Source organism: Colletotrichum truncatum (assembly GCF_014235925.2).
Source record: "Colletotrichum truncatum strain CMES1059 chromosome Unknown Contig_0004, whole genome shotgun sequence".
NCBI classification, from domain to species: domain Eukaryota; kingdom Fungi; phylum Ascomycota; class Sordariomycetes; order Glomerellales; family Glomerellaceae; genus Colletotrichum; species Colletotrichum truncatum.
Window position 1 is genome coordinate 244,599 of NW_027222401.1, and position 27,439 is coordinate 272,037.

General features: G+C 49.8%; 6 protein-coding genes across 6 annotated transcripts; all 6 read left to right on the forward strand.

Moving 5' to 3' along the window:
- Positions 1-163: 163 nt before the first annotated feature.
- CTRU02_206850 (membrane transporter) lies at positions 164-1,979 on the forward strand (the record flags this gene model as incomplete). Its single annotated transcript, XM_036733063.1, has 3 exons — positions 164-431; positions 488-1,862; positions 1,916-1,979. 3 exons carry the CDS (start codon positions 164-166, stop codon positions 1,977-1,979), a joined length of 1,707 nt encoding a protein of 568 aa, XP_036575194.1.
- A 703-nt stretch (positions 1,980-2,682) lies between these two features.
- CTRU02_206851 (RNA recognition domain-containing protein) lies at positions 2,683-3,848 on the forward strand (the record flags this gene model as incomplete). Its single annotated transcript, XM_036733064.1, has 3 exons — positions 2,683-2,910; positions 3,031-3,136; positions 3,226-3,848. 3 exons carry the CDS (start codon positions 2,683-2,685, stop codon positions 3,846-3,848), a joined length of 957 nt encoding a protein of 318 aa, XP_036575195.1.
- A 3,530-nt stretch (positions 3,849-7,378) lies between these two features.
- CTRU02_206852 (uncharacterized protein) lies at positions 7,379-7,609 on the forward strand (the record flags this gene model as incomplete). The annotated part of the gene is made up of 1 exon (XM_036733065.1): positions 7,379-7,609. One exon carries the CDS (start codon positions 7,379-7,381, stop codon positions 7,607-7,609), a length of 231 nt encoding a protein of 76 aa, XP_036575196.1.
- A 4,690-nt stretch (positions 7,610-12,299) lies between these two features.
- Positions 12,300-12,671, forward strand: CTRU02_206853 (uncharacterized protein; the record flags this gene model as incomplete). The annotated part of the gene is made up of 1 exon (XM_070204791.1): positions 12,300-12,671. One exon carries the CDS (start codon positions 12,300-12,302, stop codon positions 12,669-12,671), a length of 372 nt encoding a protein of 123 aa, XP_070061324.1.
- Positions 12,672-16,441: 3,770 nt separating this feature from the next.
- CTRU02_206854 (beta-ig-h3 fasciclin) lies at positions 16,442-17,771 on the forward strand (the record flags this gene model as incomplete). The annotated part of the gene is made up of 3 exons (XM_036733067.1): positions 16,442-16,582; positions 16,634-16,681; positions 16,758-17,771. The coding sequence occupies 3 exons, from the start codon at positions 16,442-16,444 to the stop codon at positions 17,769-17,771; spliced, it is 1,203 nt and encodes a 400-aa protein (XP_036575198.1).
- Positions 17,772-23,444: 5,673 nt separating this feature from the next.
- Positions 23,445-24,973, forward strand: CTRU02_206855 (glucan -beta-glucosidase; the record flags this gene model as incomplete). The annotated part of the gene is made up of 2 exons (XM_036733068.1): positions 23,445-23,977; positions 24,037-24,973. The coding sequence occupies 2 exons, from the start codon at positions 23,445-23,447 to the stop codon at positions 24,971-24,973; spliced, it is 1,470 nt and encodes a 489-aa protein (XP_036575199.1).
- Between the last annotated feature and the right edge of the window lie 2,466 nt (positions 24,974-27,439).

Below are 27,439 nucleotides of genomic sequence, written 5' to 3' on the forward strand. Positions count from 1 at the left end.
AAAAACCTACCTACAACAGCATTGCGCTGCGCTGCGGAGAGCACTTCTTCCAGCTTCAACGACCCTGCGCCGGCCTTCCGGTCCGCTTTTGCTTTTCTATTGAGCCTACCCGCCGCCATAATCCTCCATCTATTCTCCGGATTCCTACCGAACCTGAGCCGCGATGGATCAACATTACCTGACACCTCCGACGTCGTATCGACTGGCCGATATGGCCCAGAATATATACGAGATGCCGCTCATTGCCTTGCAAACACCGCACGATTCTCACCCTTCCCTAGGTCACCTAGTCCTCCTTGTTTTTGAGGCTGTTCTTGAAGTCGTCTGCGTGAGCTTACCGGGTTATATCATTGCCCGGCTTGGCCACTTCGATGCCGATAAGCAAAAGTTCTTGGCAAACCTCAATGTCATGCTCTTTACTCCTTGTCTAAGTGGGTTTTACCTTAATTGATGCATATGGATGATATCTGGTGCTAACAACTCTTAGTCTTCACAAAGCTCGCCTCTCAGCTCAATGCCGATAAGCTGCTTGATCTTGCCGTGATTCCGATCATCTTTGTCATTCAGACCCTTGTCTCATGGCTTGTTGCTACCGTTGTAGCGCGTCTTTTCGGGTTCAACCGCCGCGCCTCGAACTTTGTCACTGCCATGGGAGTTTTCGGTAACTCCAACTCCCTGCCTATCTCCATGGTCTTATCACTCTCGCAGACGATCAAGGGCCTGCACTGGGACAAGATTCCTGGAGATAACGATGACGAGGTTGGCGCTCGTGGTATCTTATACCTGTTGATCTTCCAGCAGCTCGGTCAGCTGGTGCGTTGGAGTTGGGGCTACCACGTCCTTCTCGCCCCGAAGGACAAGTATCCTGAGTACCAGGATGAGCGTGTCGAGGAGGGACAGTACCCCGGAGACAGAGAGACGGCTCCCCTCCTTAACCAGTATGACGATGATGATACTGCTGCCTCTCGTAGCGCCTCTAGCAGTGACCTGTCCAACTATGAGCCCGCTGGTCGTACCCCGGTCGTCAGCAGATCGAGGGCTTCGCCTGCCGATACCGAGGACGAGGACGACAATTATACCCCCAAGAAGGCGGCGAAAACCAACAACCTGGCGCCCCTGAACGGCAATCATCCTGCTTTCAACGGAAGCGACGATGAGATTTCTTCATTCCCCCGCATTCGTAATACGGATGAACCTGACACTCCTGAGGGCGTCAAGGGCTACCATGTTCGCATGAAGAGGGCTGTCAACAATGCCATGGTCACAAGCAAGAAGTCGACTGCCAACTTTTTCAGCAGAATTTACAACGCTCTCCCTGATCCGGTCAAGATTGTTCTTTCGGCCGTCGCCCGCTTCTCTGGAAAGTTCTACAACTTCCTTTGGGAATTTATGAATCCTCCTCTGTGGGCTATGCTTTCTGCTGTGGTCGTTGCTTCCGTTCCCGCGTTGCAGAAAATCTTCTTCGAGGAGGGATCTTTTATCAAGAACAGTTTCACCGATGCTGTTCAGTCGAGTGGTGGAGTCGCCGTTCCCCTAATTTTGGTTGTGCTCGGAGCCAACTTGGCTCGTAACACCCAGAAGAGTGACAAGCTCAGGGACCCTGAGGAGGACCAGATTGGCACGAAGCTCCTTGTTGCGTCGCTCATGTGCCGTATGCTCCTGCCTACTCTCATCATGACTCCTATTCTAGCCATTTTTGCCAAGTATGTTCCGGTCAGCATTTTGGACGATCCGATCTTCGTCATTGTCTGCTTCCTCTTGACCGGAGCACCCAGTGCCCTTCAACTGGCTCAGATCTGCCAAATCAACGAAGTCTACGAGGGCGTCATGTCCAGGATCCTGTTCCAGAGCTATGTTATCTGGTATGTAGACACTCTATCTTTTCATACAATATGTGTACTAATGCGGCTTGCAGGATCCTTCCGTCAACGTTGGTGCTGGTCATGTGCGCCTTGGAAGTGGTGGAATGGGCTGCTTAAGCATCTTAAGAGCCTGAACAATTTTTCTTTGTCATGGAATCTCGCATCTGGGTTCAATCGTACGGTCCGTCTATCTTCAGGTAGTATGAAGGCGTTCAGGTTCATCCTCGAGGCACAAACCTGCGTGATCCAGGGGCAAAAACAGAAATAAGTTGACCCTTAATCATGTATAACTAGCAACAGTACGAGCGATTTTGGGCGCGAGCATTGGTTTAAGCGTACAAGAACATATAAAACCACAACAAAAGTGGACGCACTTGGCGTTATGGGTACGGTACCGTAGCAATTGCCAGTGAAAGCACATATTTGTATTAATAGGAAAACCCGAACCATAAATCAATCTGTGAAAATCTTACTTGTTTGCTATATTGTGACGTAAAGAGAAAGGTAAAACCTTTAATGTATGCCTTGACGTGTGTTCAATTCTAGGTTGGCTGGCATGTGGAGAACTCGTCACCGTTGGAAGCGTGATCTCACCGAAGCCTCACCTGGGTCTCACCTGCCCGGTAGTGTTTGCAGCTTTCGGTGAGTGGCATGACGAAAGTCACGTGCTTACGTCAAGCCAGGGAAGAGGGTCGCGCGTTGCGACGTCCGAGGCGCCTTCCTTGGCTGGCGACCGACCACTATATACTCCCTGCGCGTACAACCGTGGCGCCCAGCATTGAAAATCTTAACGTCACCACAACACAACAACACCACAAAAATGGCGTCTAGGTCCAGATCTCCTTCGCGTGACCGCTACCGCTCTCGTACTCAATCTCCAACACCCAGATCCGACCGGTCGCGCTCACCAGTCCGGCGTCGGTCTCACGATTCGCGCTCGCCGTCGCGTTCCCGATCTCCAACCCCACGACGCAATGGCAGGTACCGCAGTGAGAGTCGCAGTCGGTCTCGTGGAAGGAGTGGAAGCCCTGCTGCTAGAAGTACCAAGGTAAGAAAGCTTCTTTGTTGCTCATCGGCAGGATCCATCTTGGCTCCCGTTCCTCTTCGCATTCATTCCTGCGGCAACTCCTTTCCAACACCACAAGGCTGACTGGCTATTCTTGATTAGATTGTTGTCGAGCGCTTGACCAAGAACATCAATGAAGGCCACTTGGAAGAGATTTTTGGCCAGTTTGGCCCCATTAAGGACCTCGACCTGCCTATCAATAGAACTCGTGAGTGACACAGGGGCGTCAAACCAGAGCAGCCCCCACCACCCGAAAAGATGGAGCTTCATTTAGGCTGACACTTTTTGCACCCTCAGACGGCACCAATCGAGGTACTGCCTACATTCTTTACGATCATGAGGCCGATGCGGAGGAGGCCATTGCACACATGCACGAGGCGCAAATTGATGGCGCAGTGATCAACGTTTCCATCGTCCTCCCCCGGCGCAAGCTTTCCCCGCCGCCTCCTATGGCCCGCCGAGGAGCAGGCTACGATCCCAGACTCCCTCCGCCTGGTGCTCGAGGCGGTGGCAGGCAGTCGGGCGCCCCTTATGCCGGGGGCTCAGGTCCCGGATCCTTTGGCCAGAACGGCCCCCGTCGTGGTGGTGCATCGCCTCCACCGGGTCGCCGTGGGCCCAGATCAGATACCTACCGACCGCGGTCTTTGTCTCGTTCGCCAACTAGATCCCCAATGGCTGCACCGCCGTCTAGAGGAGGAGGAGGGGGGGGAGCAGGAGGCAGCAGATACAGAAGTCGATCCAGATCCTACTCTAGATCTCGGTCGCCTCCTACAAGACGCGGAGGTGGTGGACGAGGCAACGAACACCGAAGAAGAAGTCCGAGCCGAGACAGCTACGATAGCTATGACAGCCGTCGAACTCGGTCTCCCAGTCGCAGCCGGGACCGCGGTCCTCGCGGTGGTGGACGGCCTTACCGATGAGCGCGTCAAATATTTCGGGAACGAAAAATTGTGTATATGAACTTCTACGGCGTTTCGATGGGACAGGAAAAAAGTCGCTTGGGAAATCGAAGAGACGACGGGCGTGGGCACACAAGTTGACCCGTAAGACCTGATCGTGCCCACATGTATTCTGAGCTAATAATACCTAGACAAATGCTAAGAATCCCGCATTTGACGTTGATTTCCATCTGACATTGACTTTGTGATTGGACCCCTCGGGACGAAGTCCGCCTTGCCACTGAACCTCACCGGTGCATCCTTCCGCCGATGGACAAACTGGCGTTCCGGTTTTAAGATCATGATACAAATGTACACGCGGCTCTTAATGAGACTAACTACGACAGGTTCGATTTTGCAGTAGCTGGTTATTTTACGAAGCTCTAGTTGCTGCTTGCTTTCGGTCATCAGCTCGGCCCTTTGATTTGGTAGGTGGTGACGAATGAGAAGCCGCCAGTCGCCATCAATCTACTTTTACCCCGTTGAGCTTCACCTCGCCGCAATCCTTCGTTCAGCCAGCGGGCCCGAAGCAATGGGTGCCAGTTTAATTGTGGAGACTTTCGACTGTTCTCTGCAATGCCTTGCTGGGTGGTTTCATGCCGCCGACCGAGTTTGGAAGTTGTCCCATCAAAACAACAAAAGGCTCCAATTTCGGATACATTTTCGCCTATGACGATGGTGTCGGGTCGGGCGGAGAGTCTTGCTTTCATTAAATCCGGATCATGTGAGCTTACGACAGTACCAACGTTTACCCTCACTGGGCTTACCTTTTCAAGCCCGACAGATGATGAGCCAAGCGACGATTCGATTTGATGGGGATTGCGGTGCAGTGTCACCAGAGCAGCTGCCTCGATTTCTGTTTAGTCATCTGTGACGTTCGAGACTTCTGGACCCCAATATCATATATCGACTGCAAGGCAGAAGGCATCAGGCACCAGGTAGTGAGTGCCTGGCCTTGCTCTGGTTGTGTTATGTCATTGCTTACATCGAACAAGGGAGAGCCTGCCGCGCGCTGCTACTAATACTATCGTTCCGGGGTTTGTCAAAAAAAAAAAAAAAATAGTGTATTCTGGCGAAGCAGACGCCGCATGAAACTACCTTGGCTGCTGGTGCATTCGACAACGGCTTCATCTCGTTACACAGACACCGACCGCCTCGGTTTCGGGCGCGCTGACGAGTTATTTACTTATGCACTCTCATTCGATACCGACAAGTCCCGCGCAGTGTGCCAATCATTCAGGGCTTCCGAAATGACCAATGAGCAACCGATCAAGCTGACCAAGATGCTGGGATGAGGGGCAACAACTTTCGTTTACTCACCCGACACCCCCCAAACAAACATCCGCCCACCAATCCACCGGTGCCGATGCTCTGTTCCAGTACCATTGCTTAGGTGGGGCGTTTCGCAGCTTCTATATTAGAAGAAGTATTCAGACAGTAAGGAGAACCGACAGCCGGGTTCGTGCTGACACCATCTCGGCTCTTGATCTACCCTTGCCTTGCCATGCTTTGCCCTGTGATTATATCGTTACAAAGGAACTTTGATAAATGCGCAGCACCAAAGGAGCCAGATTATGCGGCAGGGGGGGTTAAACCCGGGGCGGCCGACATTTCCTCCGGATTGCACGGTCGATATTTATGTCCTGGCCAAAACAAGATGCCATCTGGGTGGGCTTGATTTCAAAGTCTGACGGTATGTCTATTGCATATCAACCCGCTCCCGAATGATTGAGGCCGATGGCTGCGGCGCAGAAAGAGGAACTCCGCTCTCTAGGCTCCATCACTCAACGATACAGCATCTTTCTCCTTGCCCCCGGTCGCTTCCCCCACATTGCCAAGCTAGGAAGAGAGCTGAGCAGAGCTGAACCGAACAAAACAAACCACTCCGAAGGCGCAGAAGAGACGAGATGGCCTCTGTTGAGACCGTCAACCGACTGAGCTGATCAGCCTGAAACCGCCGTAAATGCGAGTGGACATTCTCGGCCATGTTTCAGTCCTAAAAGAGTTTGTGGAACGTAGTTCGATGTCTGCCAAAGCCTGCAATCCTTCAGCCCTATGGCCTGGCAGTATCCCAGACCAGTGGGTGCAAGAGCATGGGACTAGAATGGGAATGCAAATCCGCCCCGTCGGCTCTGCGCTAAACTGCAATCCACAAAACCGGCGTCCCGTGAGGTTGACACTTGCTGACGTCGTTGGGTCTTCTTGAATCTATCTTCTCCCGTCTCTCATTGCTCGCTTTCCGTTCTGGCGTAAGCACGGTCATTTCCACTTTCCCAATATACCATGCTCTTGTTTTCCAAATCGCCCCTTTGATTGCAGATTGGGCAAGAAACCTCAAGGTGCAGCCCGTTAGCTCAGGCTCAGCTGTCGTTCCCCCCTCCCCTCACCCCCAAGCATCCCTTTCGGGGGCCATCTCCCGACACCTGGACACCCTTTCACTTCCCTCTCTGTATGCGTCCTGACCGAGCCACTCGGCCGGCCCCGAAGGTGCTCACCATCTTTTCTCAAACGCCGGCGGGCCTAGTTGCTCACATGACGGTCCATTGCGGCGGGACTCTCACCACCCTCTCTTAGCACAGCGCGGAACTAACGGTCGAGGCAGCAAACACCGAAGCAGCTACATACGTCGCCTTTCGTGCGACGTCTCATTCTGCAAGTGCTACGCCATTTACTTGGAAGAACATGATGTCGGATGCGGGCGGGCATGCTGCTATTCCTTGCTTGTATTAGCTATACGAGAGCAGCGCCCAATAAGGCAGTTCACCTTCAATCCCCCGTCTGCGGTTCCATCCCACGCCCTACGTGCGGGTCCCGAGTACCGTAAGACTAGGTGCCTCTTGCAGCCCCCCTGCCTGGCCAACATTGTGGGAGGAGTGCCATCCACCAGTCTACATGTTTGCCTGGTGTTCTATTTCGCGGGGGGGCCATGCGTCCTACGTCCTGCTTCCTACCCGCTCTTTTGGAAGCATCCTTAGGAGTCTGATTGGTCGTCCCCAATTCCTGGGAGGATGGTGTATGGCTAATTTATCCTGGGAGACATGAGAGTACATGGTCCCCCTCCCACTTGCCTTTTCGACACCCCCATCACGCGGCCCTTGGCAAAGAGAGGGTCTCCATGGTTACACAAAGCAGTAGTCGAACCCTCGTGCGAGTTGCCGTTGACGTACTGGGGAAAACATGGTGGCTTTGTGACACCTTAGCATGTTGCTTGCCTGCTGAGGTACTTGTCTTGCGCAGCAAGGGATAGGTTGCGCGGACATTCCGCCTTTGTGGGAAGTCGTGACAGAGCCTCATGGAGAATGCGCCTGGGGGTATATATGAGGCTCCTCTCATCTGGTTAGAATGTCTCAGGTGAAGGAAGTCTGTCACACGAACATACACCCTCGAACCCATCACCGTATAATATCTTTCATCCAACTAGTTTACGGCGTTTCGTTTCTTTCGAGCATATATCCATATCTATTTGAAACTGCAATCCAAGCTACATCAGCAAGAAAACCGTGACAGACAAAATGCTGTCCTCCACTTACAGAAACATCTTCAATGACTACGTCCCACCATACATCTCACACGAGGAAGCACCTGAGACGTGTCACCATGACGGCACATTAGGCTCTGTTGAGGATATTGTCTCTCGTATCATCAACCGCCTGCCCTCCGCCCCTCCGACTCCCCCACCCCGGCCTCGTCCCGGCCCTCTCGGCCCGCGACCGGATGTTCCAACACCACCACCCAGCCCTTAAGCCCACTACTCCACGCACCTTAAATGTGTTGGGGAAAACCTGGCAATTATTCACGACTTTGGTATCGAGTCCCTCAGAGGAAAACTCCTGTGCCGCTCGTGTCCCAACTGCATCGGCATGGATCCAATACGACGGGCCAATAAAAGTCAACAAGGCTCATACACGACTATCGACGACATATACGAGACTGCAATTTGGGCCTTTTGTTGTCATGAACACAGTTAGGCGAAGAAAGTGTACGACGACCGGAAGCATTAGAAATTTCCTTGCATTGCTCTTTGTATTCTTCAACATCTCCTTGTATCATTTCCTTTTCGTGTTTCCTTTTTTCTTATGGCGTCAAGAGCCAGACGGTACCAGCCCATTTATGCATACTAGACATTACATCTCTGCAAGGAGAAACGAGCACACGCATTTTGTCACAGCCAGCCTAGCATCTCTCTCCACTTTAGTCATTATCATCTATAGAAGTAAATACACCGCATATCCCATACGTAAACCGCAACTATGATAAGGCCGTAGTTGAAACACTCGGGTTAAAGATATCGCCTTTTTTTTTCTTTTTTTTTTTCTTTTTTTTTCAAAAGATGGCTGCGGAACTGGTCCGCTTCCGAGTAGCCCATCCACTTTTCTCGGTTTAATCCCACGTAAGAATCTTGAATCTCTGTGCGACGGACAGGGCTTCGGGTGTTAAACTGAGGTCAGCTGACACCTAGCACTAACGTCTACAAAAGAATATCAGCATTCGGTGCCGCAGAGCCACAGCTTAGGGCGCTTGGGAGGGGGTTAAGTACTCAGCCACGCCCTTACCTGTTCTCGAACCATGAACACTGCGCTCAAGAGCTTGACCCGGGGGAAGGGGGGTCTTTCTTGGTACAGCCTGGGCACAGCATTCTTTTGGTTGGAGATGTGGAGCAGGGTCGTTGCGTAAGACGTCCAGGGGGGGTGCGATGTCCAAGTCTTTCCTTTTTTTGGAAAGGTACGGTAAGTAACATCTTTCTTGCCTGCTGTCATTGAAGTTCCCGCCGGATATTAAAGCCTCGGAAGTTTTCTGCCAAGTTATTGGTTGCATTCGCGTTCTCGATCCTTCGCGCGCGCGTCGTGTTGAACTAAACTGGGTTGAGATGCCTGATAACCCTCATGTGACTCACGGATTCAATATTATTTGGCATTTCAACGCCCGACGCTATTGATTTTTTTACACAGCTTGTGACTTTGATGATTCCAAATCAAGTTGCGCGTTTGGTGTAGATGGTCTAGATCAGATGAGGTTACTTGATTTTAAGAGGCAAAGCAGATCGCGCAATATGTTGGCTACCTGTGGAATGTAGACGGCTAGTCTGCACTTTAACGTCACCTCCGAGATTGGGATCCGTGAATGGAATGACTATTGGCAATGCGCTGTAGTCTTATGGTTCATTGTAAGGTTTTGGGCTGTTGTAGACTCTTCAGTAGGCCGGAGGTTAGAAGCTTGCATTTTTGAAGCCCCCTTGTGCGTAGGGTCTGAAGTCGTTGATATTACACCAACGAAGCGCGACATGTGTTCTGAGCAGCAAAGATGGTCATTGCTCTGCAAATGTCCTAACTCGCACTTCCCATACAGCTAACTGTGCATTCATCCAGTTGGGTTAAGGTCAAGTCGACTTCTCGATTTGTAGACAGATAATTTGTAGACAGATAAAGGTGATAGTTCAATGAGAAATTATATTCCCCAACCTACATGAGCGATATCTTTGTCTTGGACTTTGAAAATTGCCTTCTCAGAAGCACTACATGCGGATGGTCCTTCTATCAGTCAAGAAAACCCCATGCAGATCAAGATGCCTAGTGAGTTGAGTGAGATATCGGGCATTTTGCTGATATGGCTATTAACAGATACAAACTTTTTGTCGGCATCCACGACCCAGTTTCCGTTGCATTTCTAAAAATCTGTAACCACCAAAATATGTTTGCTAACTCTTCCCAGGACCCTTGAATCCGGGCTACGCCGAGGATGTTAATTACTATGTTGAGATCAATATCGGTGGTTCTTCGCCGAAACAGTAGCACAATTGGTACTTGATAATATTATATATCAATCATTCTCTAACGCGGAATGGGTAGTTTGAGGTCTCTGGAACTGTCTAAATGTTGCGTTTGGCTGATACCAAAGATACTCAACAGTCCATAAATGTCTCTGGATCCGGGATAGCAAACCATTGGAAACATGGAAAATCTCAGCATGAAGTCATTGATTCTTTGCAGTGTCGCTAGTTTGCCCAAAACTAAGTTCAGATTCAGAATGCCTAGGGTTAGATCAATGAGGGACTACCTTCCAACAAAAATAGAGTTCCTCGCAGTCGACCCGTGTGAGCGAGAGCCGATGCTTGAGTATCGACATGACGCTATCCAGAGCTTTAAATGGTTCAAACAATCGACCGAGCTAGAATACTCATGTATAAGTACAGTTCAGTAAGATATTGATTCAAATATGCTAGGTTAGGTCATGAGACTTTTACTTCTACAAGAGTGCGCTTGCAGGTTAGATACGCCCACAGCATGAACCGTAGACTTTATCAGCACTTGGTTATCAGACAAAATACAGCGCAGCCAGCATCAACTTTAATCAAATGAAAATACTTCAAATACCTTAAGATAACTTGAGTCACGGCTCACCATAAGTCAAAGGCGTTTTGAGACACCATGATGATACAAGATCGGCATTTCAATGGCTGAGTGGCACGAAGTGAAACTTATTAGGCAGGTCACGTCTCCTTGCGCTGCTTTTTTGAGTCACCAGCAATCCTCTCAGACGGTATTTGGAAGTGTGGGGACAGGTTCGCTGCCATAAGGTACTGTCACACGGACCACTGCATATATCGGGGCATGCATTCAACTGTTAGATAAACGATATTAGTTTGATGCAATACACCTGGGGTTCATTGAGCAAAGAGTGATTCATGTTGTTGATTGAGTGATTCTACCCATTCCGGTTGAAGCGGGGTTCTGTTTTGTATCTACCCGTTCTTCCCGGTTTCAGCATATTGCAAGAATGCAACTAAGCTAGATTTCCTAGCATTTTATCCGGACGCAGGCGTCAATCTAACATCAACCCATGCACCCGGCTATTGTTTCCCATATAAAACTAACGGGGATGTCATTTTGTGCATGAAAACCTTCAAATCGGTAATTACCGAATAGACGGTTATATAATCAACCCAATAACCCCTAGACAGTCTCTAATGAATGGAAGCATCTTTTTTTACCCCATAAGTGGTGGGCAAATTGACTGCGTGACAGGTACCTAGTTTTAAAGATCTAGTAGAATAGTGGATGTTGCTCCCGCAGATGGAGAAGTCAGGGGGTACGCAATCAACCAAAAACAATTCGAGAGAATGGAACTATCGCCTCAATCATTTAGAGTTTTGCCAGTAAGTGTCAGTTCGGACAAAAAAAAGATTCAAAATATAATTTCATAATAATACTATTCTATCAACCTCACCCTATTAAATTGAAAATAAATATTTTAATAATCAAAGGTCACATAGTTAAAGAAAGATGGAATGGTGGGCGGGCGAGGAAGTGGCTGTCACAGTTAGAGAGTGACAAATGCATCATTGTCTCCCCTCAAAAACACCGCGATTCCTGTCCCCTCGACTACGGCATGGCTACAGGTACTTAGCTTAAAGTGTAATAAACATACAGACACAGATACTGTATTCGGGACTTTCGCTCGAACACCGAGCATTACGTTATTTAGCCTTTATAGAAATATGGGTCTGTAAATGGACTGGTTTGTACCTGTTGCCATCCGCAGTCGATGGAAGACGAAAAGAAGGTCAGTTAGGCGAAAAGGTTATCAACTAGATTTACTTCAGCCGCAGCTAGACATACCTGACCGGAGGCCCTGATAGACTAGATGCGGCTACGGCACTCACAGACGGTGAAGGCCTTAGCCTCATACCGGGATCTTGTGAACCTTATTAGGTTACCTGAATCATGCCTGGCAACGGCTTCGCCGACAGTCTCAAAAAGCTGGTTGGTGTCCACTTTCCTAGAAACCAGTCTAATAGACTCTTTTCCCGAAGTGTCATATCGTGTTGAGGACACTAACTTATAGGGACCCGACGATCCCGTATCAGCAAGTATCTCATTACACGATTCTCATGTGCTGGCCAATTCTGCCACGTCCCTCATGGACCAAGCATCCGACTTTTGCTATTTCTTAGCCATGTATTCTTGTGCCGCATAAGTGCCTCCGGGCCACACACCGTAAATATTCAACTGATGCTCTGTAGGACTGTCTTGACAAAGTCTGAAGCCAATGTCTGTGTAGACTTCCGCTTTCGGTTAGTAGAGATAGATTGTGATGGGTCTTTGAGTTCTGGTTATTCATTTAACACACGGCATGTTCAAGCGAAAGGCCGACCCTTTCAGCCCTGACTATGAGGGACACAATTTAGAATATATTGGAGAGGGTCCCCGGGATACCGTGGTTCCGTAGTATAAAACGCGACGAAGGTTTCCTTTTTTTACAAGTACCAACATGTGCCCGACGTGAACAGCTATTTTCTTGTGAACAAGAGCAATTGGCATTCACTCTTTTTACAGATACCCCACAACCTAACGCTTCGTATTTTCTATACTCTCATCATCAGGTACGTGGAACCCTTGTGACAGCTCTTATCAGGCTCTAACTCAGGCTTTAGCCATGCGTGTTCCCTCTCTTCTTGGCGTAATTAGTACGTTGCCGTTCCTTTTTGGAATGGCCGAGGCTGGTTGTAATGAGGTTGGCCATGGCGAAGGTAACAATCCTTTGCGGTGCAAGTCTTACAGTATCCCAAAAGACATCGGCTCGAAAACCACGGTCGGACTTCAGACTCTTTCGATCGAGAGGACATCACCTCCGCCAATTTTCGAACCAATTTGGACTTACTATGACTTTCACAACATTGTGAACTACCAAGTGAACTTTGCTGTTCAATGGTGGAACCCGGTAACTAAAGCGGTATGTCTTATGACTCAAATCTTTCAACCCAGCACTGATACTCCTGATCAAACAGAACTCGTGGGCGAGCTATAGCTTGGCGCCAGGAGAGAAGTGCAACCTCAACTTCCGTTCGACGCTGCAAAACGTTAAGCTCACATGTTGAATAAGGCCTACGGTGTTAATAGAAGTGTTCATACTGCATTTAGTCCGTGTATTGTTGGCAAGACACAGCACGGTAGAAGATATCCAGTTGCATTACTGAGAATAGTAGTCATTGTGCTCACCCTTAAGTCCACTGCAAGTTCCTGAAGTGAAATTGATATGCAGTTGGATTGCCAGACACATGGTCTTGGAATTACACGCTTTACTATGAAATTGAAGGGAGCATAACGCAAGTTCCGGTTATTGATGTGAATGGTCGCATTGAGACATTGGCCAGGTCACCTGTAACGCTCATGAGATACCACCAAATCGCCCCTACTTCTTTTGATTCTACTTATGTAGCATTATTTTAAAGTCTGACTACATCAACATAGGCAATACGCCTTTGTTATATGGAGCTTTTCCGGTCTAACAGTAGCTAAAGTCTTTTTTTACTTACTTCTGGCGTCATGATGCCATACTACCAGCCACACCTAAAAGCAGGCTCCGCCTCCAAACCTGTATCAATATACTACATACGGGCCGAGAAGAGCCTTCAGTGAAGGAAGAAAACGCGTGTCCGATACCGCGTCGCCGTTAGGGGCGACATTCGGAATCTCTTCCACCACGGGAAATCCAGAAAAACTAGTGAGAACATGGGCCAAAAGGGGGCTTGATGGTCTCTATAATAACAACCTGCACAACTTTCAAGTGTCCAGGATTTGTTTGACGATATGCACCAAACTGCTGGCCGTGGGCTCTATACAGAACTTTATTCTGTCGTAACCCTGACGTGGGGCCGGATATAGCGTAGCAGTGTTATTCTTGTTCGCAGAACTCTGATGGTCGTCCCAGGAAAGTACAATACTTGATGTTGAACTGTGTTTGATGAGGTGTTTCTTGGACTTGAAGGTCATAGTTGTTGGTAGTTCAGCTTTTCAGGATACTGAGAGCGTTGTTGTACACCCTTACTCTCTGTTGAACTTGAAATGTTGTTGTTCGATCAATTACATCAAGCTGTGGCACTCTTTATCAGTGCTTTAACAGTCGTTTGATATTATCAAACTGAGAAGCCAACACTAATCAACCCTTTTCTTCTTTTCTCTATACTTTTTATGGGCCAGCTATGAAGGGTTAACCAATGCAACTATGTTTAAAGGCGCGATTTCAAATCCTGTCGTTCGGGCGTGACTTTTCTCTGCCGCTCGGCTCCGCATACTTGCTGCAAATGCCAAGTTTCCGGTTTGAAAGGACTCCGTGGCCGCCCAGCTTCCCAGGCCTCAAGTAGGTAGGAGTGCTCAACTAGGTAGCCATGTGATGGGCAACTGGAAGGGGTACTCCTCCAACTACTTTGGCCTGTCCTTCTGTAAGGTAGTTTCCCTCAAGCAATCCTTTACCAAAATCTGAGAAGAATCACTCCTTCTACACGTGTACGGGTATCCCTGTGATCCCAATAGTAATTTGGTGCCACCACCCAGCTCACGGAAAGGGTTTCTACACCAGAAAGCCCAAATCCCTCGGGAAATTTGTAATTTCATTATCACCATTTACTTTTATTTCTTGAGTTTCATTTATTCGACTAAGATAGTCCACATAGAGGGATTGTTCGTCTTGACGTCATTGCTTGATCTGTCAAAAGCAGGTTGGATGCTCACCTAGGAGCAGTTTCGGAAATTTGATGAATTACCCCCACCTTAGGATCTCTAGGGGCTTCACATGATACCTACATCACTCATGATGGACTATGGTTACCTTAGGTAGTCAACTTACTCAAATAATCTACTGGCTTCACGCAGCATGTTTTGTTTTTATTTTATTATCATACACTTCTTGACAGCCAGTCAGCCGCAGGGATCATGGGTACATGAATGGGAATGTACCGAGAAGATAAGACTCTCAGGCGTTGCCACGATACAGTAATACACAGCTGCCACCAGCGCTGATCAACCTGCAGTTCAGTGGGACATGACCTGATCCCTGTAAGGCATTGCAGGGGATTCGGGCGCTGGCTGGGTCCTGGGATGCAGCTCGTGTTCTGGGTAGGTCAAAATGTGCATGTTGGAGACGGTTGGTGCTTCCGAAGCAGCCGCTTCATGCCAGCTTCCCAACCTCGTTGGCCATCGTACGGGGTATGGCTCCTGCAGCGCATCTCGTGTTGGCTGACGCGACCTTGGCTGGCAAGCGCTAGCTCATGGTTAGATTTCGATCGTTGGGTGTTGAACCTTGTTGGGCAGTGTCTTGGGATAAATCGTATCACGTCTGCAAGAAAGCGCTGGCTCAGCTTGGGGCCTTTTGCTCATCACCCAAGACCTTTTTTTATTGTTGGTGGTTGGCGGGACAAGCGGAACGCAAGATAAGGTGGATTCTTCGACACTTTGTTTGGGTATGTTCAGCGACTGAACACCAATTCCAGCCAGAACAAATGGCTTGGCGACTGCCGAGACACTTGGAACCCGAAAACACACGAGATCGTGGTGCACAAAAATTAGCTTCTTCGGGTCTTGCGCCATGTGGAAGGGAGAGACATTGAGATCAAATATTCTTTCCTATTCCCCGCTTCAGCCCGATCCCTGGAGACTGGAGAGGAGAAGCCTTCACCCCGGGTTTGTAAGCGCGTTCTGTGTAATGAATGGGGTTCAGCAGGTGGCCAGCAACGTGGCGTTTCAGCGTGCCTTCTTATCGCGCAAAACGATGAACTACTAATGCGATGCTTCCTTCTTCTTGTCTTGTCAATCTCCCATGTAGTAGTATGGCAACATAGCACGACATTGATGTCTTTGCTGTTCCGTGTGATGGGCTGGCTAGACCCCCCAATGCCCATGTTGCCGGTATCCGCCCGCTATCAGCAGCGATATCAGGGAAAGTCAGTATCTCACGGCTGATGGCAAGGGAGAGCAGCGGCGTTTTGTGGCCCGGCAGATTCGCTATCACCAACGCCAACAGCAAGCTGATCTTGATCAGATCAGCTCAGTTATGCGACTCATCTTGGCCACCATGCCTTTTCTTCTATCCAGGATGTAATAGTACCGAACATCTTGACTGGCCTTGATTGTTCCAAGCTGGATAGCCACAATAAACCGTGTCCAATGTACCATACGAGGTATTGCCTTAGTGTACCCTTTATTGGACATGTATCAATATCATACGGCTTGAAAGACACCAATTTAATACCGCCCTAGAGTCATCCATACTGATAGCGAGGGAGATCTTGCATCAGGTGGCTTGCACCGCACGGATTTCACAGCGTCTTCTACCCCAGCCAGTTGCAGAAGATCCTTCCCAGGAACCCAGCTGCTCCTGCATGAGATGGGGCAGCCTCCGTTGGTCACCTCTTTAAGGGGACCGCTCCTTCTCTCGCGGGCTGATCACGGATTCCGACCTTCTATTGTATCCGGGTGCTACTGCCGTTGCTCCTTGCCATTGCTGCCGTTCCCATTTCGATGCCGATTCTGTCCTTCCATTTACTTCAATTGCCTATTATCTGGAATCATTGGAAGGAGATAACACCGTAAAGAGGCAGTTGCATACTGTCTTGCACTTTGGACCCAGTCATCAGGTATTCCCTTTTGCCTTGGAACTTCCACCTCGCATCACCATCGACAATCACAACACGTTCATATCAAAATCCCCAATTATCGTCACCAGAGCAAGAATTGTCTTCTATTTTCTCGATCGAGCATTGTTCAAGACCCCTATTACAAACAAGGATCCAGTTATTCACAATGATTCGTTTATCTACGGCAGTTGGCGCCCTCAGCCTAATTGTCGCTTTCTCCATCGACCATGCCCTCGCACAAGAGAATGACCTTGGAAGTGTTCTTCAGTCCCAAAACAACCTCTCAATATACTACAACTTGGTCAAGGTACGCTGACATATCTTTTGCGTGCTCTGCATTGTCACTGACCGTACATAGCAATACCCTGAGGTGTTGCTCAGGCTTCCTAGCTATGAAGGCGTCACGGTAAGCCCCTTTTTGTGGCATTTCCACTCCTCTATGAAGGATTGACTTGATCGTGCTAAGGCTGAAGTTGTTATAGATTGTTGCGCCCTCTGACGCAGCCTTTGAAAACATCCCTGGCACGCAGCTCAACGGCAAATGGAACGAATCAGACGCCTCCATTGCTGTGCCTATTCTGGAGTATCACATTCTCCAAGGCACTGTTTCCACGGGATCTCTTGAAGTCGGACCGTCTGTTCTGCGCTCCTCGCTGCTCCAGAACTCAGCTTGGACCAACGTTACTGGCGGCCAAAACGTTCTTGTCAACAAGCAACCTGGTAATGTTACTGTCTTCACTTCTGCTGAAGGCATTCGTACCACACAGGTTAAAGGCGATATCAAATTCGCCGGGGGTCTCCTTCACATTGTGGACAACCTGATGATACCTCCTTCGAGGCTGGAAAACACAACCGAAGCATTCAAGTTGTCCGCCTTCCTCGGGGCTCTTTACGCCTCAAAGCTTCTGCCATCACTTTCTTCCACGAAGAACATTACCATCTTCGCTCCGCGGAACGACGCATTCCAGAGAGTTGCTGGTTCGCTTAAGGATTTGGATGAAGCCGCCGTCAAAAAGTTTCTCAACTATCACATCCTCCCGGGCAAAGTCCTTGCCTCGTCGGACTTGAGGAATGGTACAAACCTGACGACTTTAGCCTCACAGAATCTGCAAGCCATTCGCTCTGGTAACAATCTCTTCATCAACTCGGCCCAGATTGTTCAACCCGACATCCTTCTTGCCAACGGTATCATGCACATCATTGACAACGTCCTAAACCCAGATGTTCCATCGAACCCCAACCCCGAATTTATCAGCCAACCTCCTGTCTTCCCCGAGAGCCCGGCTTCTGGACTGCCTTTCACAAGTGCGATTCCATGTACCATCAGCTGCCCAGTTACCACTACTGCAAGTGCCACGGCCACTGGGGCTGCCACAAGATCGGCGTCAACCACAATCAGAACCACCACCAGCCCTGGTCTTGCTGCACCTCGCTGCACTGGCGTCACTGCTGGTGTCGCTATGGGTGTTTTCGCAGGTATTGCTGCATTGGTTTGAGTAAAAGGTTCGGCATGGGGTTATCAGGCGTTGGGTTATGATAGAATTGGACGATACCACAGTATGAAATAGATGATAATGAATGACATTACACAATGTGATCCCCTTCGCACTTGTATTCACCTAAATCGGGGCAACCCTACTCATATGTGACATGAAGGGCCCGGACTCATATGCTTTCACGGTCAAGATGCGAAAGCATCTTCATTACATGGGATGGGACACTATTGCTCCGATAGTTTCTGTGCCTCCTTGTACTTCGAACTCAGTATAGCGTCTGGATTAGTCGCGATGGGGTGCAGAAGACTGCTTCAGACTACACAGGAACCGAGTCCGCCATGAAGCCAGGGTATTCAAGGTCGATGTCCATCTACCATGAACTTTGCTTGGGTTTGCCAAATGTTCGAAATAGATATGGGTATGTGTATCATGATGGCCTGTGTTGGTTGAACTTGTGAGCACTACCAAACACGGCTATGAGAATATATAAGTCAGTCAGACTTGGTTTTTCGACCTGCTCTAATGCCTCACAATGACGATAAAATATGAGTGCTATGAATCAAAATTAAACAATACAACTCACAGAACAGATGAGAATACCATGCTCCTGGCCCCCTTTTAAAGCCTCTTGACTCGGGTGAATTATTCAAAGGCCATTAGTCGTTGCCAACCAACAGCTAGATAATCACACGCAGGGTGCTTCTTTTTTCTCTTTCTGTTTTGTCAATGGCTGTCAACTTCAGCACGGCTGGAAGGTAAGATCCCAAGTTATCAATTAGATGCAAAGACTATGCTGCGAAGCTACTTCAGCAGATCTCTCTCTGATGTCTGTTTCCAAACAAGGTCGGCATTTCGGTTCTTCAGGTTACCTGTCACACGGGGCATCAGCTGGAGACCGCAGAGGATAGTAAGTTTCCCAACTGACACCTTCGAGCCAACTGCCCAGTATGCCACAAATTGAGAAACGGTCATCTTGAGAGAGGCAAAATGGATTTCACAAATGCATAATTGTTCGCGCTGGGTGAGCGGGACACGTCTCGACTGCTTCGAATGATTCCTCAAAGATATATTTGTGCTACGCCCAGTTATTCTCTACAGCAGAAGTATCATATACAAACTCTCTTCCGTGGTCTACATCAATTTCCCTCTGACCATGCCAAGGAGAGAAATATCTAACCTTGGAGTAACTGATAACCTGCTTTTGTGTCACCGTACGTAATAACACACAACAAAGTCTTCTAAACCTTTGCTTCACAACACTGGCAGCTTGACAACTGCTTGGCTACGCATTACACACGAAGAGAAGCTCAAGGTGGGATTTCCATACAGGAGCCGCAACGTCGTGCTCGGCTCATACTCTCTGGTACCGTCGCATCAAGCAGCCCTCAGCCCAGCAGTGCCACCTCGAGCCAACATCACCCATGAAACGCAGCGAGCTCTCTCCCACGCCTACTTGGAACAAACCCAAGTTACAACCCACAACTTCCGACCGTAGTTAAAAGTTCGCTTACCCCGGCCCCGTGGCATAAGCCTTGTCAGCCGTCGGGATGCGGAACCCTAAACCTCCGTCCCGCCTCCTCACAGCCCGGGCGAACGTCGCTTAACCTTTCTACGCCTCAGACCTGCATATATCCATGCGCTGCCAGCGCAACCCAACCTTTTGAATTCACACAGAATCAGTCGATGGCTGACCCAAGAGCAGTGGCAAAAGCATGCCCAGCCAAGCTGTCCAGGGCCTTCTAGCCAGCCCTGCGTGCATTACGCTGCTTGAGAAAGGGCAAAAAGAAGAACAGGATAGCTGCAATGCAGCGTACCCTGCCTGCAGAAATGGCGACGCCTGAAAACACGCATCCAACGCCGATGAGGATGAAAAGGTTTTCCTATCCTGGGGTTTCGCCTTGGCAGCGTTGCATATTGTCAGCTCGTTTGAATCAACCCAACCTTGGCTCGTATGAGCAGAGACAAAGATTACGCGCAACGGTGCACCCAGCTATTTCCAACGTTCGTATCAATCAACCGCCTCAACTGAAACACACAGCGCGAGCTGCAAAAAGAACTCGATTGGACGACGTGCCACCACGCCGTTTGAATCAGATACCAGCTGCAGATTGACGTGGGTGGGCGATGGGGGAGGCGTCGGGAAGGTTGAAGTGCGTTTATTTTAAAAATACAACAGTGGAAGGGAAACTGCACTGTTTACTGGCCAGGATGATTGAACCCTGCACCGACCGAACACGAATGGAGGAGGGGGCAACGAGAAGCGGGGTTTCTGCGAATTCTCGATGACCCGACTGGATGGTCTCGAGTACACTATTATGTACAGACATGAGACTATGGCCGCGAGATAGTCGAGGATTGACGGCAAACGGCCTAGACGATGGAACGTTGAGAGGGATGCTCGAGATTCCTGACATGATATCGGAAAGACGGCACCTGATTGATGTTGAGGAGGCGCTCTACAGCTTACTTGTACTTTCATAAACTTTGGTCTTGACATTTTCTCAACGGCTCCGCAATGAAACCTGTTGCCTGTTCCCTTCACCTGGCCATTTGCATGCTGTTCATGCTGCCCTACGCAGGGAGCTTCTCGTAGTGTTGCCAGAAGCAGACACACAGCTCATGTGCTGTAACTAAAACCCTGCGTTACCAGAACCAATCCTACGGGTCGTTCTTAGAGGAAATGCTATACGAAGACAAGAAGGCCAAGACAGGCGATATGATCTGGCCCCAGTCGCCTTCGCTATTCTCGCTGTCAGTGGTGATCCAAATGGGGAATCTGCAGCATTGTTTGTTGCGCAAAGCTCGTTCAAGCCTGCCATGATGCAGCTACCCAGCCACAACTCCAGCACAATTCTTTTCGTAAAGCTAATGCATGCAGTCTGCATCTTTGGCAGTATCTAACCAGTAGCACATAACCTGGCATGAATAAGACCCCATTGTGTAGCCAACGCGCAACTTCTCAGCTGTATCTGCATTGCAAGTGGCATGCTGCACAAGCTAGATAGCAGGTAATTGACAAGCGACAGGCGTGTCTTTAATTCATCAACAATTACAGAAGCTACTAGCGTAATCTAGAAAGAGTTTTCACAACCCTCGGTCGAATTTCTTGACATGTAGAGGAACAGAGTCGTTGACGCTCAATGAGATATCTGGTTCAGTGGGGGGCGTTTGCCAGGAGAGACAAGGACAAAGGAAAGCCTCCACCGCCTCGCGGGGACGCTCCCGGAAGGCGTCGATCATTCGACCAGGGTTTTCTTCCGGACGGCCTGGCCATGCGGCAGATCTTGAAGTTGAAATCCAGAGCAGAGACTCCACGGATTATCCTACGGCATGGCCGGCAGAGGCGCATTCGACGTCGATCAACCACTTGGACTGCTTCTCGCCACGTCGCTTCTGAGGATATCCAGGACGAAAGAAGGATCAGTGTCGATCATGGATTTAAGCCTTCAAAGCGGGTCGACCGACCAGCTGGTTCATAGGCAGGTCTAGCTTCTCCCAAGAGCAAGCATTTGGGTTACAGTTCCATTCTCGAACTACTTGGTCTTGGAGTAACAATGCTGAGCTTTGCCGAGCCACCAGCTGATACTCGTGTCTAGAGGCAAGCATAACTGCCCAACAAACTGCAGGAGGCTTAGTGCCAAGTAATCGTCCGATATTTCGCCATTGTGAGCAGGAGAGCCAACTTCTCTCGCCTGAAGGTAACAGTCAGTCTTGTGGGCTCGCTTGGGCCTCGGCATCCGTGCCTCACGGCGTTGTTGTCTCTGTCTCGTATCTCATTTGGTTCCTTTTGGACAGTCTGAAAGCTCTTTTTCTGGATGCCGTAGGCCAAGCCCACAGGCGCGCGGTGGGCCTCTCTCATCCGACCGGATCTGGTGAAGACTGTGATCAAGATGAGCATTGACGCTATCACCACGTCTTGACGTGCTGGTGGAAATTGCTCCAGGAGGTGGCCAAGACGGGCCATGGCAGACCGGCGCAATATTGGGCGGGGCTTTATGGATTTAGTCCTAAAGAGGAAGCATCCCTTATCGCTACATTTCGGCCGACGAGGGACCAGGGGGAGGCAAGGTGTCGCGCAGGGGTCTGATGCAGGTACAAGGGCATCGTAGGCTGGAGGTGGAAGATGCCTGCACGCCACGGAGCTAACAAACGCGCCAATGCAAGCCTGGTCCGGGCAAATCTCTTGCTGCTTTTCTACGCTGCAAACGGCCAATAGGAGGGCGCCTCTCTGCACCATGTTCTCCGGATGGTTGTTTTCGTCATGATCTGGTCAGTAGGGTTGGAACAGAGGGAGCTGGAGTTGGATCCCGTCAGCGAAGCAACAACGGGAAGCGGGACGGTTAGGACCAGGGAGTGGGAGACAGGCTGGGGGAAGAGGGAGAGGGAGAGTACATGCTGTTCCGTACACTATCATCAAGGCTGACTCTGAAAGAAGAAGTCGGTTGCTGCAGTATGTCAATAGTGAGGTTTTGGGGCCGGACGTCTGGTAGCGATTGCGGCAACGATGACCCATGAAACCAACCAGGTGCACGCGCAAATGTCTGTAACCCGGCTTCCCGATGTGATATCGAGATGACGAATTGGGTGGAAGTATTGGGTCAAACTAGACGTCTTGGGCGGGCCAGATTCTCCTGCTTCAGGGCGTTGGGGGGTGAAAAGAGAAGATAAAGGGGAAAACACGGATATCAAGGAACATGACTCTTGAGAGAGGACAGAAGTTGGCGATGGTTGTGAAGGAAGCCAATTCGAGTCCGGCCACGCTAAATGCCGCCCAGACTTGGCCTGTGCCTTGAAAACCCAAAAATGAATTTGGGAAGAACCATCCCATTTTTGTGAGGGGACAGATAGAGGGGCAGCAGGCAAGTGCTGATAACTAGGTGCGGATATGCAAATACAAGGGAAGGGACAGTGGTTGATGCCGTTTCTATTAACCCATCTGGCCTGTCGCCTCCTGTAACTGAGCGCCACTAGGTACTGTTAATAGCGCTAAACAGGGCAGCACCTAGCAGGAAATTGCCGCCAAACTGGCGGAGGGGCCGCTGGTGTGACGCGCTGGAAAAGGGGAACCATTACCTTTGGAGCCACTGGGTGCTTGTGTGTGTGGTAGGCAAGTGTGAAAAGACGAGAGTGTAATTGGAGCCGCTTCCGGCCACAGCAGCTATGAGGAGCTTTCCCACCCCGGCGCCGCCGTCGCCCAGCGGTACTTGATTGAGGTACCTACCCGTCCTCCCACTTGACCTTCCTGATCTTAGCTCCCACACCCCCCCTTAAGCAGCTTTTTTGATCGGCCTGCATCCTTTCCATTTGCCTAAAGGCACTTCGCCTTTACTTACTCGGCCTCGCCTCTCGTTCACGCCTTTTTGCGGATCTCTCTTCTTTCTTTTGCCTCGTCCGTTGCAAACAGTACTTTTATCCGTTCTCTCGTCGCTTTCTGCAAGGTTATAGAGGGAAATCGTCCACCCCAGCGATAACCCTTTCAGTACCCTAACTACCAAAGAGAAAGTCATTCATTCTTTTCCGACGACACCACATTCGCTACACCTTTTTGTCATCGTCTCTCCACCTACCCCGGGACTTGATTACTTGGAGGGATTCGCAGCTCACTTGAGCCTGCCGCAGAACATTTACTCCTCTGCCTTTAATTGAATACATCGTCTTAATCACACATCCACAATGGAGCAGCAGGATCAGTACAACCAGCCCTACTACTCTCGGCAGGTCGCCGGCCAGCCTTCAACTGCCACCACCGCCGCCGGCACCCCTCTTCGCCCAGGCACTCCCAACACGGAGAACAGTCGAAACCCATTCAACGATGGTGCCGAGTCGCAAGCTTCACAGCGCCCTGGAATGGGTACCAACCCCTTTGGCACTCCTGCCGTTTCTCGTCCCGCATCAAGCTTCGGGTCTTCCAGTGCTATAGGCACCCGTTTCGATGAGCGCTCTCAGCGCTACTTCCACTCGAGACGTATCCGCAAGGAGGACGTCGAGAAGCCCTGGCTGGACAAGGCCGACCCCAAAGAGAAATGGGTCACCATCATCCCAATTGTTGGCATTTTTATCGGTTTGGCTATCTCGGGTTTCCTCGTCTGGGACGGTATCCGCAGTGTCGTTAAGCACCAGTACTGCCCAGTCCTCATTGAGGACTTCGCCTCTGGCAACCTTGACAGCAACGTTTGGACTAAGGAGGTCAACGTTGGTGGCTTTGGGTATGTTGACCCATCTTATTGTTAATTTTCCGGCTCACAAATCACTAATACCTGTATAGCAACGGCCAGTTTGAGTGGACGACTGCCGATGAGGAGAACGTCTACATCAAGGACGGCAACCTCGTCATTCACCCCACCCTCACCGACAACGCACTAATTGAGAAGGACACAGTCATTGACCTTCTCAAGGATGGAACTTGTACCTCAGATAAGTATACTGACTGTGTTGCTGCTACCAACACCACTGCTGGTAACTCCACCATTGTTCCTCCTGTCAAGTCTGCCCGTCTCAACACCAAGAAGGGAGCCACCATCAAATATGGCCGCGTCGAGGTTGTTGCGAAGCTCCCCAAGGGTGACTGGCTCTGGCCTGCCATCTGGATGATGCCTGTCAAGGAAGAGTACGGCGTCTGGCCCGCTTCTGGCGAAATTGATATCATGGAGTCCCGCGGCAACAACTGGACCTATGAGCAGGGTGGCAACAATGTCATGTCATCGGCCTTGCACTGGGGACCCGACCAGCCCAACGACGCCTGGTGGAGAACCAACAACAAGCGCCAAGCTCTGCACACAACCTACGGTGACGGCTTCAACACTTACGGTCTCGAGTGGTCCCAAAAGTACCTTTTCACCTACGTCAACAGCCGTCTCTTGCAAGTTCTCTACACCAACTTTGACGAGCCCATGTGGAAGCGCGGCGACTTCCCCCAGACCAACTCTAACGGAAGTCGTCTGGTGGATGTCTGGAGTCAGACTGGCCGCTCCAACACGCCATTCGACCAGCACTTCTACCTCATCCTCAACGTCGCTGTCGGTGGCACCAACGGATGGTTCGAGGATGGCAAGTCTGGAAAGCCCTGGGTGGGCAACAGCCCCAACGCCAAGAGGGACTTCTGGAAGGCCACTGACCAGTGGCACCCGACCTGGACCCAACCGGAGATGACCATCAGCAAGGTCTCCATGTGGCAACAGTGTGATGGCAACGAGGAGCTGTAAAAGCGCGTCCAGGTGACATTTCTTTTTTGGCGGTCAAGAACATATAGACACGGGTGACACGTTATTTTGGGATAGATGACGGGCGCGCGGTGCGGTTTCACAACGGATGGCGGTCAATTTTGGAATACCATATCTCTGTATGTTTCCCTGGAGCTCAGCTCCCCGCAGATGGCGGCATGATGCCGCCTGTGTTTGACGACAATGTCTTGGGTCACATTAACACATTAATTGGGTCGTCGCGCTATGACATGGGTATCTGGGAGACATAATACTACTACTATAATGAATTTGAGGAAGAAAAAAAAATGTTTATGCACTATTACACTTCCCCAGACAGTCGATGATGGTCAATCACATCGGAGATGATTTTGAGCTATGAAACCTGCCATCACGTGCGTACATCAAAGGATCAAGATTTAGGTCGCGACCATCTGCAGGTTTATCATCCCTGCGTCTCGACTGAAGTCAGATAAATGGCCGATGCAGTCATACAATACCGCATGAAGTAGGACGGCAGATCAATGGAGTAGTCTTGCACTACACGGGACTTGCCTATCTATTGTTTTCTTCTCTCACGCAGACACGGGATCAGCCTGGTGATGGAAGAGAGGCCAAGGCAGACGTGCTTGAGGGAAGGAGGCTGGCCGGGGGGGTCTGGAATCAATAGAAAAGTAAATTGGGCTGCAGCCCTGCGGCGGTGAACCAGCTACACGGCATGGCCAAGCATTGAGGGCCGGAAGGCAAAAAGCCTGCCACTTCGGAACCTTTCATTGTTGGGAGGGGGACGAATGAGAGGGAGCCGTCATACATTGGAGTAGGGGGGTTCATCAGGTTTCTGCGTTGGTATACTGCAATGCTACTGTACATACCTTATCTACCCTCTTTGAACTTGGTGGACAACACTAGCTAGGTTCGGCGTGAAGGTGAGAGAGGAAGTGGGCAGCAGCACGTCAAGCTCCTCGCCACTGAATCGCTGATCGCGTAGCTCGGGAAGAAAGAGAGTAAGAGACAGCGAGCGACTGACTTTTGGGACAATCGGAAAAGCCTACTAGTGGAAATGCCCAGAAGAACCAACGCATAATGGAGAGTCTCGGGAAGTGAGATCGCGCAAGGCAGATCTTGGGGGGGGCGGCCCTTGGACAACTCCTCCTCATGAGGCTTGGATGTCTATCTTTCGGGGGAGGACCTTTGTTTTTGCTTCTTTCTACGAGACTCATCACCGATCCACGAGGTTAGAATCAGTGTCTTGCAGCATGTATATTGAAAAAAAAAAAAAAAAAAAAAGATTGGTTAGAAGACTATGGGGAAGAGAAACGAAACGGTCTCAGGGGATGAGGCAGGGGGGAGGAGGTTAAGAGATATCCAAATATAAGGCACTAATACTATAAAACTAATGGCTGGTCTATCCTCGCGACGAACTCATGGGGCGGCTTATGTGTGTCTGTCCCATACTCTCTCCCTTCTGGGTCAACCACCAAAGGGCGACACGAGACTGTTTACTCATGGGGGGTTAAAAAAATAAAAAAAACATGAGACGTTTCTGTCGCAAGGGCGGCTGAACTGAACTGAACTGAACTGAACTGAACTGAACTGAACTTGTCGCGGCAAATCCCTCCCAACCCCGGGAAAACTTACCTAGTACCACGTATATACTAGAAATCGGTAAGTAAGAAACAGGGTTTCGCGTCTGTCTACCCTTTTTTTTTTTTTTGTCAATTGCGTCATGAAAGTCCCATTTGTCTTTCAAGAGAACTGTTCTGGACTTTGTCAGCGGCGTCGGCGTCTCTTTTTTTTTTTTTTCTTTCCTTCGTTCGGACTCCTTCGTCAGCCCCGAATCTAGGGGTCTAGGAAACATAAACTAGTAGCGCATAGTAGGCTTCAGGTTGAGGGTTCGTGAAGACGATCTTCACAGTGGCGGTGGAGTATTCTTTTTTTTTGTTTCCCTTTTCCTCTTCGGTGACGGATGACGCTGGCTAGTGTCCGCTCGCAGCCTTTTTATTTTTATTTATCTTTAAACTGCCCTTTATTGTTTATTTATTTATTTATTAAACAAAATACTCCGATGTGATCTTCAGAGGTGTGGGCACAGAAATGGCTCCCCTGGAGCAAACAGACATTCAAGCTTATGAGCGAACCTGGTCCCAACCTCGTTCACCACGAGAAGTGAAGGATCCGAGATGGAGAAAAGCTGGTCTTTTTAGCTTTGTGGATTTTTGGATCCCCACTCTCATTCGTTAAGGAAACGAAACACGCTAGAAGTCCAGTACATGGTAAAATTGGTAGAATGAGGGGCGGGCCGGCCTTGGGAGCATGGAGAATGTTTGCCCGTGATGGAAAAATTATGGAATGTGTTTCCCGTCGCCGACGGACTGGGGAAAGACACGGGTGGGCCTTGGCACCGTCGGGTCGGGGGGGGGGTTCAAGGATCTGGTTCTTTTGTTCTTAATTTCTCGAGATTCGAAATTC